Source organism: Cervus elaphus, chromosome 1 (genome assembly GCF_910594005.1).
Source record: "Cervus elaphus chromosome 1, mCerEla1.1, whole genome shotgun sequence".
Taxonomy (NCBI): Eukaryota; Metazoa; Chordata; class Mammalia; order Artiodactyla; family Cervidae; genus Cervus; species Cervus elaphus.
In genome coordinates, this window is record NC_057815.1 from 91,730,430 (window position 1) to 91,745,642 (window position 15,213).

Genomic DNA, 15,213 nt, shown 5'->3' on the forward strand with positions numbered 1-15,213 from the left:
GGAGCCAGTCTGTTGTCCCATGGCCAGTTCTGTTGCTTCCTGACCTGCATACACGTTTCTCAATTAAAAAAAAAAAGTAATCTGAGAAAACCAGAATAAAAGGAAAATTTCCAATCTTAACAACAACAACAAAAGAACATTTCCCAATTCCAGGAGGCGTTCACATCCTCCCAGAGGTTGTGAAAGCTTCTGCTCATGTGTTGAATTAAAACAACTCTTCCTTTCAGAGACATGGGGGAGAGCTAATGCACCTGACCCAGCATGATGCCAGTGTAGGCAGTCAGCAGAGAGGGAGCCCAGCCCCTCCTTCCAGGGGTCAGGCCACACCATCCTCTGGGTTGTGATTGGCTCCAGCTCTTGACTAAGGGACATTTAATGATGAATAAGAACGCTGCGAAGCGATCAGCCAGCAGAGAGAGAGAAGAGAGAAAGTTAGACTAATCTTCTTGGGTGCAGGGAAAAGGTAGTATGGTCTTCATCAGGACAAAAAAGACTCAGGACAGAGAAGTGAGACACTGGGAAAGATCTCACTGTCAGCTTTGCCAAGAGTCAAGTAGGCTAAAAAGTTTTCTGTGTAGGCTTCTTACTTCATTGAATAAAAGGATAGCGAAAAGATCATTCCGTAGTTCAATCAGGTGAGAATTAGAAATTCCAGGTGTCAAGCCAGAAATTCTAAAAGTATAAAGACAATGACGTTTGAAGAAAAGCCTGAGGGCAATGGGGGCCTTGTAGATGAGAACCAGCTGTACCTAGGTGCGAGGCAACAGGCAAACAGGAAACCAGGAGCAAGTGGGAAAGCCAAGTTCTCTGCAAGGCAGGAGGTAAATGACAAGTGCGACTTGCCCAGAAAAAGCCTCAACATGTACACCTGGCAGGAGATCCAGAGACACAATCAAGAGACTGGCCAATGGCTGGTGATCAATCGCAAGGTCTACGATGTTACTGGCTGGGCGGACAGGCATCCCGGTGGGCGCAAGGTCCTCAGCCACTACGCTGGGGAGGACGCCACGGTAAGGAACTCAAAGTCTGCCCTTTCTCTCTCTCTTCCAGCTTCTGGGTGGCTGGAACCTTGGCCGTCTTTCCAAAAGCATTTCAAGTATGTGTTCAAGCTCCATGATCACTCATCTCCTCCCAAACCATTTTTTCAGGATTCCAATCCCGCAAAAAATTAAAAGCTAATTAAGCCTCAAGGTCTAGCTATTATTTACACTAGTTTTAGGGTGAGCTCAGGTGCTGACAGTAGATACTATGTGTATTTCAGGTTTTGGTTTTTGTTCTTGGCATTATGTTTTTTTGTTTTGTTTTGTTTTGAAATGGAGTCATTGTCTTATAAGAAGAAAGTTACAAATAGGTGAGTAAAATCTGGAAAAATCGTCTTCACTCATGTAGAAATTTCTCAGACTCCTACAACTGGGGTGCGTGAAATAGCAATTCATCTCGAGCATCAAAATGTTGAACGATGTTGAAGGCATACAGTGACACAGACTTTTAGACTTTGTAGAGTTCTTTTTTGTCGTGTAGTTCATTCAGTGTGATACAGGTAATACAACCACTTTTATGGAAGAAGTAACTGAAATCAGAGTGGTCAGGTGACTGTCCCAATTTCACCCAGCATCAGATCTCAGATTCAAAACACTTATCTTTCTTAACTTTCAGTCTTAACCACTTTCCTTCACTGTTTTTCCTCATAACTCTCCTCCACCAAAATAGCTGAAAAAATAGACTTTCAATGGATGCCTAAAATACCATGCATCATGTGTGTTAAGTTGCTTCAGCTGCATCCAACTCTTTGCGACCCTATGGACCACATCCGGCCAGGCACCTCTGTCCTTGGGATTCTCCAGGCATGAATACTGGAGTGTGTTGCCATGCTCTTTTCCAGGGGATCTTCCTGACCCAGGGATTGAACCTGTATCTCTTACCTCTCGAGCATTGGCAGGAGTGTTCTTACCATTAGCACCACTTGGGAAGCTCAAAAATACCATAGACACATTCAAATGCATGACCTCATTTAAACCTCATCATCAGGAAAGTGAATGGTATTCCCATATTAAAGATGGAAAAAACTAATACTAAAACATGAAAATAATGTGTCTCAGAGCACACAAATAACAGTGACAATTTTTTAAATCAGATAGTTCCTTTTTTACTATAAAGCCTTTACAGCTGATCTTAAAAATAAAATTTCCATTTAATATTGAAGAGGGAGGTTTCTCAATCTTTAAATGCATTTAAAAATCCATTCTAAAATATTCTATAAGAAAGTTGATTTTAGCCCAATTAGGAACTCTTTCACCACATTATAAATATGAAAAAATGCAGAATAAAAGGTGTTAAATAAACTAATTCAAGATCAGAAAATTAGCATATTATAGAGTAGAAATTTGAAGTTTTTTTTTTTTTTTTAATGTTACCCTTGTTGTTTTCATGTTAGTATATAATTTTTCCAACTGGCTTCAAAGCATAGGATTAAAAATATTGATTCATGAAGCTCTGCTCTGTGTTGCCTGACTGATAAAAACAGAATACAGAAGTGCAGGGAGCCGGCCTGAATGTACAGGCCCCTTACGGCTCTAAGAGAGATCAAAAGGTCTCTCTTTGTCCTGCCACCCCTTCTTGTTAAAGTATAGACTGGCATTTGTCTCCTTCAGGGAAAAAACACACCGGTGACCTTTTTGCCTGTTTTTCTGGTGCTGATAAGCTCATCATGCCTGAAACCTGTTTTCCATCTAATGTTCTATTGATGAAGCCTGTTTTCTATCTAATGTTCTAATGATCTTAATCATGTTGGGCGCTAGGGTAATTAATGCTTTACTGATCTTAAGTGTGGGAATTTAAAACATCTGTAGCTCTGCACGTATGCAAAACCCTCGATCTATTCTTAGTAACTCCTGTTAGCATATATATAGGTGTGGTATTCTTCAATAAAGTTGGCGGAGTCAGACGCAAGCGGACTCCGTCCCTCTCAACCCCATCTTTCTCTTTCTGAGTCTTCTTTCTGAGTCTTCTTTTTCCTAGGTACTCTGGTGATTGCGTTCTTGACCAGTTCGTTTGCCGGCAGGCTCCGGCATAGTGGCGCCCGAACAGGGACGGGAACGGATTCCAGCGTACAGCCACCCGAAGAAAAAAAGTTGTCCCGCGGGAAGTAGAAAGGTATATATGAGGTAAAAAAGTATCTACGAGTACAGGTATTGTGGATGATTACGGGTGGAGAGGGTATAGTTGAGAGTAAAACTCATGGGGCAAAATAATAGTAGACAGTTCTTTGCTTCTACTCTAAAAACTATGTTAAAAGCTAGAGGAGTTTCAGTGTCTAAACGGAAAAACTTATAATACCCAAATGTTTGAATACTCCCCAGAGGGTAGCAGAGCACATATATGATTCCCCAATAATCCCAGGTCCTAGAAAAAATAATGATGAGACTATTGTTCCCGAGCAAGATTCTGATTCAGAACTTTACCCTGAAGACCGGGACGACTTAGATGAGCAGGCTTTTGAGTACAATAAAAAAAATTGGGATGCCTTTATAGTAACTAAACACAAAAATAAAGATAAAGGCTCCCCTTTTTCTGAACTTAAAGATATGTTAACATCCATATCTCAGAGCATAGAACAACTAGACTTGTTACCTTTGGACATGTTAATGGAGGAAAGACCATTTAGAGATCTTAATCAGCAGTTAAACTATCCTGAACAAGCCTACCCACAGATTAATGAAGCGGCGCTAAAAGCGTGGAAAAAACTCCCTGCCTCAAATAGAAAGACTGAAGATTTATCAAAAGTTAGGCAAGGACCTGATGAACCTTATCAGGATTTCGTCGCTCGGTTACTTGATGCTGTGTCTAAAATTATTGGAGATGAAGAAGCTGGCACTCTTATAACTAAACAGATGGCATATGAAAATGCAAATGCTGCTTGCCAGGCTGCTTTGAGACCTTATAGAAAAAAAGGGTTTAACAGATTATATAAGAGTTTGTGCTGATATTGGCCCTTCCTATCTTCAGGGATTGTCTATGGCTGCTGCTATCCAGGGAAAAACTATCAAGGAAATTTTATATCAACAGATTAAGAACAAGGGTGGTTTGAAAAAGGGAGGGCCTCCCTGTAGTTGCTTTTCATGTGGACAACTGGGACATCATATGGCCCAATGTCCTAAGAAAAATAATTTAGATAGTACAAAGAATCCTGATGTATGTCCCAGATGCAAAAAAGGAAGACATTGGCCCAGGGACTGTAGATCAAAAATGAATATAGAAGGCAAACCTCTTCCTCCACAGTCGGGAAACTGGGTGAGGGGCCGGCCCCAGGCCCCAAAACAATGTTATGGGGCACTTCAGACCGAGCCTCAGTCAAATCTAATCGACCCGGCATTAAAAGCCTTTTCCGAGCCACCCCAGGCAGCGCAGGATTGGACTTGTGTGCCACCACCCACACAGTATTAACACCTGATATGGGAATGCAAGCCATTCCAACTGGAGTTTTCGGGCCGTTATCAAAAGGAACTGTAGGACTAATTATTGGTAGAAGTAGTTGGACTATGAAAGGGTTGTCAGTGTCCCCAGGGGTGATTGATGCAGACTACACGGGGGAACTTAAAATTATGGCCCATGCACCTTCAAATATAATTAGCATTCCCACCAATCAACGAATAGCACAATTGGTTTTGCTACCTCTTCATTTAGAGGGGAAAACTGCTTCTAAACGAGAACGAAAGACTGATGGTTTTGGCTCTTCTGACGTATATTGGGTACAGTCCATTTCTGCTGAGCGTCCCAAACTAGATCTTTTTATTGAAAATAAAAAATTTACAGGGATCTTAGATACTGGTGCAGATGTTTCAGTTATAGCTGAAGAGCATTGGCCTCAGCATTGGCCCAAACAGGAGGCCTTTTCCATGTTATGGGGAATAGGACAATCTCAAAATCCACAGCAGAGCAGCAGTATCCTACATTGGAGAGACTCTGAAGGACATGAGGGAGATTTTCAACCTTTCATTCTCCCTCATCTCCCGGTTAATTTATGGGGAAGAGATGTAATGCAACAAATGGGGGTTTATATTTTTGCTCCAAATCAGATTATTTCTGAGATGATGATGAATCAAGGGTTACTTCCCCAGCAGGGGCTAGGAAGAAATAATCAAGGTATTACCCAACCAGTTATGTCTATTTCTAAACCTTCTAGATCTGGATTAGGTTGTTTTTAATGGGGGTTACTGATTCTCCTGTAATCCATGCAGACCCAATCAGTTGGAAATCTGATGAACCTGTCTGGGTTAATCAGTGGCCCCTGACTAAAGAGAAAATTTCTGCAGCTGAGCAATTGATACAGGAGCAGTTGCAATTAGGACATATTGAGCCATCTAACTCCCCTTGGAATTCCCCCATATTTGTTATTAAAAAGAAGTCTGGCAGGTGGAGGTTGTTACAAGACCTTCGCAAAGTTAATGAAACTATGGTGGTTATGGGACCACTCCAGCCCAGCTTGCCCTCACCTGCTGGGATACCACGTGCAACCTATAAAATAATTATAGATTTAAAAGATTGTTTTTACACGATACTTCTACATCCTAATTGTCATCGCTTTGCTTTTAGTATTCCCTCTACAAATTTTAAACAGCCTGCACGAAGATATCATTGGAAAGTCCTTCCACAGGGCATGGCTAACAGCCCTACACTTTGTCAAAAATTTGTTGATCAGGCAATTGACCCCGTTCGAAAGACTTATCCTGAAGTTTATTTGGTTCATTATATGGATGACATTTTACTTGCTCATTGTATGGAGGGTATTCTTTTGCAAGCGTATGACTTACTATTGCTTCAATTAACTAAATTTGGATTGCAAATTGCTTCTGAAAAAATACAACGATCCCCGCCGTTTTCTTATTTGGGGTTTAGGTTAGAGGGAGAAGCCTTTCGATCACAGAAACTTCAGATTCGAAAAGATAATCTGAAGACTTTAAATGACTTTCAGAAATTATTAGGGGACATAAATTGGATCCGTCCCTATCTAAAATTGACCACTGGAGAATTGAAGCCTTTGTTTGATATTTTAAAAGGATCCACTGACCCTTCTTCCCCTAGAACACTAAACGATGAGGGGCGAGCTGCTCTGGCCTTAGAACAGGCCCTCTCTCAGCATTCTGCTACCTACTGTGACTTTTCTCGATCGTGGGGATTATATGTGTTTCCCTCAAAACATACTCCAACGGCAGTGTTATATCAAGATTCCCCTTTATACTGGATCCATTTACCTGTATCGCCTTCAAAAGTTCTTACTCCTTTCTTTGATTTTATTAGCCTCCTTGTAGCCAAAGGAAGACGTCTTTCCAGAGAAATGCTGGGGGCCGATCCTACTTACATTTATGTGCCTTATACTAAAGAATAACAGGAATGGCTTTTTCAGTTTAATGATTCATGGGCTTTGGCTTTTGATTCTTTTACAGGACAGATTATCAATTATTTACCTCCTGAAAAAGTTTTACATTTTGCTAGTCAACATTCATTTATCATCCCCAAAAATGTTTCCAATTCCCCTATCCAAAATGCACTAACTGTTTTTACTGATGGATCTTCTAATGGAATTGCTGCTTTTGTGGTTAATAATACTTCTTTTTCCTGGCAGACTGGATATACCTCTGCTCAAGAAGTCGAACTTTCAGCGGTTCACAAAGTCTGTTCTCAATATCTCTTACAGCCTTTTAATTTGTTTACGGATAGTAAATATATTGTTCATGCCTTACAATATATAGAAACTGTTCCCTTCATTTCCACTACTAATTCTAATATTCAGTATTTACTGCGCTCAATTCAATCTCTTCTTCAACAGCGTGCCTCACCTTGCTTTTTTGGGCATTTACGCGCCCATACCGGGCTTCCTGGACCTTTATCTATGGGAAATCAAATAGCCGATTCTCATACTCGAGTCCTTCTTTCACAGGTAGATGCAGCACAACAATCACATGCCTTACATCATCAAAATAGCAATACCCTTCGTTTGCAATTTCAAATCCCTCGAGAAACTGCCCGACAGATTGTTAAATCTTGTTCTGTTTGTCCTCAGTTTCTTCCAGTCCCTCATCTAGGTGTCAATCCTCGTGGACTCTTACCTAATCACCTTTGGCAGATGGATGTCACTCATGTTCCTTCCTTTGGTCGCTTAAAATATGTTCATGTATCTATTGACACATTTTCAGGTTATATTGTGGCTTCCCTACAAACTGGCGAAGCTGCAAAACATTCCATTTCACATTGTCTGTATGCCTTCTCTATTTTAGGTACACCAAAAATTATAAAAACTGACAATGGCCCCGGTTACATTTCCTCTGCTTTTAAGACTTTTTGTTCCTCCTTTTCTATTACCTTAAAAACAGGAATTCCATATAATCCCCAGGGCCAAGGCATCATCGAGCGCGCCAATCAGATCTTGAAATTGCAGCTACAAAAAATACAAAAGGGGGAGCTCTACCCTCTTTTACCTCGAAATTATCTTAATCATGCTTTATATATTTTAAATTTTTTAATTTTAGATAAAGAAGGACACTCAGCTGCCCAGAGATTTTGGGACCCTCAAATCTCTAGTAAGAAACCAATGGTATTATGGAAAGACCCATTAGACAATTCATGGCATGGTCCGGATCCAGTATTAATTTGGGGGAGGGGTTATGTATGTGTTTTTCCACAGAATGCCGAAACACCGCGCTGGCTCCCGGAAAGGCTGGTACGCCAGACAGAGAAGATCACTGAACCAGCAAGTGAGTCGGCTGTCTCTACAGCAGAGAGGTGCATTCCCGACAGCTCAGCAAATGCAGGAGTTCATCTTACAAGCGAGAGGGATGGCCACTGACACTGCCCAACCCCGATCTGCTCTGGCCTATATTGTTCTTACATTAGCATGTGCAGTAATTAACCAAGCTTTCCCCCAGTGCTCCTGATTGATTTGAAGGAGATTATCATCAAGTTTGGGATGAATATTTCTGGATGACCCCTGAAAAAGGACAGCTACTGACCCCTGCCGACATTTGCTGGGAGCAAAAGACTCATATACCAACGTTTGAAGACCGAACACTCCCAGGAAACCTGATGAAATATATGGCACTGTTACCTACCTACAAATGTAAAATTGTGATAGATGTGACGTTTAATACTAATAAGTCCTTTGTGTGGCCTAGGTCAGACTAGGAACAATAATCCTGGTATAAGATGAGTAGCTCCTAACAATACCCGATGGGCTTGTGGAAATAACCTTTGGCCACTGCATTTGTCAATGTATATCTGAGATGATATGTTTTCTCATTTACAGGCACAACGGGTTCCCCTGAAGGAGACATATTTGCCAATAGTTTAAAGAAAAGGGGGAGTTGCAGGGAGCCGGCCTGAATGTACAGGCCCCTTACGGCTCTAAGAGAGATCAAAAGGTCTCTCTTTGTCCTGCCACCCCTTCTTGTTAAAGTATAGACTGGCATTTGTCTCCTTCAGGGAAAAAACACACCGGTGACCTTTTTGCCTGTTTTTCTGGTGCTGATAAGCTCATCATGCCTGAAACCTGTTTTCCATCTAATGTTCTATTGATGAAGCCTGTTTTCTATCTAATGTTCTAATGATCTTAATCATGTTGGGCGCTAGGGTAATTAATGCTTTACTGATCTTAAGTGTGGGAATTTAAAACATCTGTAGCTCTGCACGTATGCAAAACCCTCGATCTATTCTTAGTAACTCCTGTTAGCATATATATAGGTGTGGTATTCTTCAATAAAGTTGGCGGAGTCAGACGCAAGCGGACTCCGTCCCTCTCAACCCCATCTTTCTCTTTCTGAGTCTTCTTTCTGAGTCTTCTTTTTCCTAGGTACTCTGGTGATTGCGTTCTTGACCAGTTCGTTTGCCGGCAGGCTCTGGCACAGAAGCACACAGCAAGTTTGCAAAGAAGGAAAGATTTTGTTTTTTGACACTAGCAACATCTTCTTTCCCCAATTCTCATTTACCCCCAATTTCTCAACTTCTCTGTCTGGTCAGAGTCTTCTACCATCTTCGCATCTTGATTCTGCAGTTAGAGGAATTCCTCTCTGAGCAGACCCTTCCACATCCCCACCACTCCGGTCTGATCTGATATTTTTAAAACAAAGCTCAACCTTTTCCTGGGAAAGTGTGCATGAGCTTGTGGCCCATGATGGGAGTCTCACATGTGTCAGGAAGACCCTAGGAAGCCAGAGAGCTGAGGATAGAAGAAGCCAAGTGACAGTCATTTGTGCAAGAATCAGGGGAAAGATTAACAAAAATAAAGGGAAAAAATACTTGTTGATGTATGACAGAAAACCACAAAATTCTGTAAAGAAATTATACTTCACTTAAAAAAATAAAGTGGCAAAAAAGAGGAAAAAATACCACAGATCTCATCTCCACAACACAAAGAAAATATGGACAATGCTTTTCTAACACAAGTCACAGAATCAGCTCAGAGGATATGTTAGAAAAATATGTACCTTCAACCACCTTGAATATAACTGGTAGATGTAGCTTGCAGCAAGCAGCTCAGCTGATGAATTTGTACTTTGCTGGTGAGTTTTATCTCCCAGAAGTCAGAGAAAGACCATGATTCTGCATCCAATTCTAGTCAACAAGGAAGAATTGAACCTTATCGGAAAATACCCACAACACCTCAGGATTTGTGTCTTGAGGATGAACACCCTGAGCATGGTCAGTCATGTGCCCCACACTTTTAGAAGGCAGATCCAGAATGTTCAGAGAAAAGTCTCCAGGGGATGATGGCTAGAGAAGAATGGAAGGGTGCCAGGAGAATTGGGACAACCGTGATATTCCATGGCCACTCAGAGTACATGGAGCCTGAGGTGTGGTGCACTGGTTATATAAGCCTGGGAAAGTCCCTGAAATGCTCTGGAACTCAGCTTCATCATCTGCATAGTGGGAACGACCTTACCCATCTAACTGGTAAATGAGACAAAAGCTTGTAAAGGGTTTAGCATAATACCAGATGCACCTTTCATTAAGCCGTAGCTATTGTTATTCATATCACAGCATCCATAGCCTCAGAGATGTGACTCAAATTTCCTGTTTACCACCTGCTTAGAAGTCCTGATTGTTTGTTGCCAACTCTTTGGGAGCAGAGGAGTAGGTGGTGGAGAACGGCATGCTCTATAGGGAAGGAGGGAAGACCATGAAGTCAGAGAACCTGAGGTCAAATGCTGTCTCCCTACAGCCTAAAAAGTGTTTGCAGGCTGTGCCCTGAAAGGCAAATGTGCACCAAATATGATGTCTGTGCACAAGCCCTGGACCATAGCTGCACCTGCCCAGAGGGGGGCATCTTTCCTTATTTATATAGAAACTTCGCCAAGCCTCCATCCTTCTCATGAAAAGTATATAATGATACCAAGGTAATTTGTTCCATAGGGTCACTCACTCATTCATTCATTCATGCAGTGAATCATTCTAAAACTTTTTGAGGTGTCCAGTCTAATGAGTAAGAGTACAAATTTGGGAATGAAAGAGGTGTGGTTTGTATCTGGGCTCCACCACTTACCAGGAATGTCCTGAGAACCTTGATGAAATCCTTGGAACCTCAGCTCCTTTATCTAGAAAGTGGCATAATGATACTTCTATCTTAGTTCAGTTGTCAAAGTCAGCAGAGGTAAAATAAAGGTTTTCTTCTTATACCTGGCACAGATTAAACATTCAAAAATGACATCTATTATTACTTAGGTATTCTGAGATAAGTTGTCATTTCTTCCAAGGAATTTTTACTAGAGTTATAACTAACTAGTTATAACTAGTACAGTCACTCATTTGTGTCCAACTCTTTGTGATCCCATGGACTGCAGCACAACAGGCCTGCCTGTCCATCACCAGCTCACAGAGTTTAAGTAAACTCATGTCCACTGAGTCAGTGATGCCATTCAACCACCTCATCCTCTGTCATCTTCTTATCCTCCCACCTACAATCTTTCCTAGCATCAGGATCTTATCAAATGAGTCAGCTCTTTGCATTGGATGGCAAAAGCATTGGAGTTTCAGCTTCAACATTGTCCTTCCAATGAACACCCAGGACCGATCTCCTTTAGGAAGGACTGGTTGGATCTCTTTGCAGTCCAAGGAACTCTAAAGAGTCTTCTCCAACACCATATTTCAAAAGCATCAATTCTTCAGCACTCAGCTTTCTTTATAGGCCACCTCTCACATCCATACATGAATACTGGGGAAAAACCATGGCCTTGAGTAGACGGACCTTCGTTGGCAAAGTAACATCTCTGCTTTTTAATATGCTCTCTAGCTTGGTCATAACTTTTCTCCCAAGGAGTAAGTGTCTTTTAATTTCATGGCTGCCGTTACCATCTGCAGTGATTTTGGAGCCCCCCAAATAAAGTCTGACACTGTTTCCAATGTTTCTCCATCTATTTGCCATGAACTGATGGGACCAGATGCCATGATCTTCATTTTCTGAATGTTGCGCTTTAAGCCAACTTTTTCACTCTCCTCTTTCACTTTCATCAGGAGGCTGTTTAGTTCTTCTTCACTTTCTGCCATAAGGGTGGTGTTATCCGCATATATGATGTTATTGATATTTCTCCCAGCAATCTCGATTCCAGCTTGCACTTCATCCAGCCCAGAGTTTTTCCTGACGTACTCTGCATATAAGTTAAATAAGCAGGGTGACAATATACAGCCTTGACATACTCCTTTTCCTATTTGGACCCAGTCTGTTGTTCCGTGGTCAGTTCTAGCTGTTGCTTCCTGACCTGCAAACAGGTTTCACAAGAGGCAGGTCAGGTGGTCTGGTATTCCCAACTGTTTCAGAATTTTCCACATATTTTTGTGATCCACACAGTCAAAGGCTTTGGCATAGTCAATAAGGCAGAAATAGATGTTCTTCTGGAACTCCCTTGCTTTTTCAATAATCCAGTGGATGTTTGCAATTTGGACTCTGGTCCCTATACCATTTCTGAATCCAGCTTGAACATCTGGAAATTCACGGTTCATGCAATAATGAAGCCTGACTTGGAGAATTTTGAACATTAATTTACTAGCCTGTGAGATGAGTGCAGTTGTGCGGTAGTTTGAGCATTCTTTGGCATTGCCTTTCTTTGGGATTGGAATGAAAATTGACCTTTTCCAGTTCTGTGGCCACTCCTGAGCATTCCAAATTTGCTGGCATATTGAGTGCAGCACTTTCACAGCATCATCTTTTAGGATTTGAAATAGCTTAACTGGAATTCCATCACCTCCACTAGCTTTGTTCATAGTGATGCTTCCTAAGGCCCACTTGACTTCACATTCCAGGATGTCTGGCTCTTGGTGAGTGATCACATCATTGTGATTATCTGGGTTGTGAAGATCTTTTTTGTATAGTTCGTCTATGTATCCTTACCACCTTTTATTAATATTTTTTGCTTCTGTTTGTTCCATACCATTCCTGTCCTTTATTGAGCCCATCTTTGCATGAAATGTTCCCTTGGTATCTCTAACTTTCTCGAAGAGATCTCTAGTCTTTCCCATTCTATTATTTTCCTCTATTTCTTTGCACTGATCTCTCAGGAAGGCTTTCTTATCTCTCCTTGCTATTCTTTGGAACTCTGCATTCAAATGGGTATTTCTCTCCTTTTTTCCTTTGCTTTTCACTTCTCTTCTTTTCACAGCTATTTGTAAGGCCTCCTCAGACAGCCATTTTGCTTTTTTGCATTTCTTTTCCTTGGGGATGTTCTTGCTCCCTTTCTCCTGTACAATGTCATGAACCTCCATCTATAGTTCATCAGGCATTCTATCTGTCAGATCTAGGCCCTTGAATCTATTTCTCACTTCCACTGTATAATTGTAAGGGATTTGATTTAGGTCATACCAGAGAGATCTAGTGGTTTTCCCCACTTTCTTCAATTTAAGTCTGAATTTGGCAATAAGGAGTTCATGATCTGAGCCACAGTCACCTTCTGGTCTTACTTTTGCTGACTCTATAGAGCTTCTCAACCTCTGGCTGCAAAGAATATAATATATCTGATTTTGGTGTTGACGATCTGGTGATGTCCATGTGTAGAGTCTTCTCTTGTGTTGTTGGAAGAGGGTAAGTCTATTATACAAGGCACAGGCACATGAATTCCTGTTATTGCACGTATTGTTTATCTGATTTTTTTCAAATTGTATGATTGGAAATTAATGCACAATGCTAATAAATAAAATAAAGGCTTAGATTTCCTCACCTGGAAAAGCTTACCTATGAAAAGTCAGAAACAACCTATAAGTCCAACAAGAAGAATTAATTATATAAATTACAATATGTCCATATGAAGCATGGTGCATGCTAAGTTGTGCTTAGTTATTTCAGTCATGTCTGACTCTGGGCAACCCTATGGACTATAGCCCAAGGCTCCTCTGTCCTTGGCGATTCTCCAGGAAAGAATACTGGAGTGGGTTGTCCTGTCCTCCTCCAGGGGAATCTTCCCTACCCAGGGATCGAACCTGCATCTCTTATGTCTCCTGCCTTGGCAGGTGGGTTTTTTACTTCTAGTGCCACCTGGGAAGTCCCAAGTTTTATATAAGTAAGTTGACAATATTTCTGGGCTCCACAAAAGACGTAAACACAATCTTGTGAGGTGCGCACAAGAGCAGCATGTTCAGAACAAAGAAGCCAGGGTTATTATCCAATGTGCATGATCAGCCACCCTCTTATGCCTGAACATCATGCTCTGAGAGGGACACTGAGAAACTCAAACACTTCATCAGAATAACAATCGAATATGACAGGAAAGAGATGACAAAAGCCTAGAGGAAATATAGCAAAATTTATTTCATCTATTTGGGGGACTGCAAGGTGGAAGAGGATAGAGCTGCTTGCAGGTCCAAAAGAGTCAGTCATGTGGAATCAATAGAGGCAAGGCTGGGGCAGGGGAAGAGAGGATGTGTACAGAGGTGGGATACAGATCAGGTTCACAGCGTGAGTAAGCACCAGCAGAATAGGTGTCCCGGCTTGGCCACATCCTTTGCTTAGCACAATCCTGGTCAATATGATGGCTTGAGGATGAGAAGAGGGGAAGGAGGAAGAGAGGATGAAGGGTGTGGGAGGTAAAGAAAAAGACAAGAGAAGGAGAAGGGGGAGAACTCTGGGCAAAGGACTCTGGATTTTACCATCACTGTAGGTCTTCCTTTCCTCCCAGTGCAGGTAATAAGATTTCTCTAGCCCAACATCCCTCCCTACTTCCAATCCTACAAGGAAATCAACCAGGATTCTGAGCTGTTTATAAAAGGAAAGTTGTCATCAGTAATAACTGCATTTTTGTGGGCTGTCAACATTTTTTTTTACTTTAAAATTAAATTTTAATTTGATTCTCATTTGAATGATGGTTCAAGTTGAAAAATAGGTACGATATTAAAGAGACAAGTGCAGTTAAAGTGCTAATGGGTGATAACGGCAATGAAGACGGACTCTTTTTCAAACGCCAGCCTGGAGGTTACGTAAAGGTTGAAGATCAAGAAGAGTTAGTCAAGGCAGAATGGATACAGGTATCTGTCTGGCTGAGTCCCTTTTCTGTCTGCCTGAAATTATCACAGAATTGTCAATAGGGTATGGTTCCATATTAAAAAAAAAATTTAAGAGTCAAAACAAAGGAAGGAGTCCACGGAACATGCAGAAGTCCTGAATAAGGCACTGGCAACAGAAATGAAGAAGAGAGGATGGATAACCAGGAGACATAATTTATAATAGGGGATAAGCGGCTGGGTAAGTAAGCAGGAGTAAGGAGTCTAAACTGCCTGATGGATGACTTATGTAGGTAAGTGGGTGGCAGTTGCCCTTATGAGGTAATGAAGCCAGGAAGATGAACAGGTTTGGTGGGGACACTGGAGAGAGAGAGAATCTGGCCTGGAGCTCGGTAAATATATCACAGGAAAAAAATCTCAAATAATGAAAGGTCTCAAATAATAGAGTGAGTTATGGCAAAAAATAGCCCTCTGTTTATCCCTGTGGATGGAGGGGAATCTTGGTGACTTCATGTAAACATTCTCCACTCCAAAGTGGCTCTTTTCCAGAACAAAGTAAAGAGTATATTCTCCCCATAAACTCAGCAAAACTGGTGATCTCCCAGAAATATGAGTGACCTTGATTTAGCACTTGCCTTGAAACAGGTGAGATCTCAGAAGGAACCAGGAAAGCAATTACCCAAAGATGTAGGAATGGGTGTCCACGGTTGGGTATTGAATATTCTGGTGAGGTTTTTTTTT

The 15,213-nt window shown here is 41.4% G+C and overlaps 1 protein-coding gene across 1 annotated transcript in view; it reads left to right on the top strand.

Moving 5' to 3' along the window:
• Positions 1-572: 572 nt before the first annotated feature.
• The window catches only part of LOC122699803 (fatty acid desaturase 2-like protein FADS2B), a 59,062-nt gene continuing 44,421 nt past the window's right edge, over positions 573-15,213 (top strand). The window contains exon 1 of the mRNA XM_043912194.1: positions 573-1,010. Coding sequence (XP_043768129.1) covers positions 690-1,010 — 321 coding nt within the window. The 5' untranslated portion in view covers positions 573-689. The remainder of the gene's footprint in view (positions 1,011-15,213) is intronic.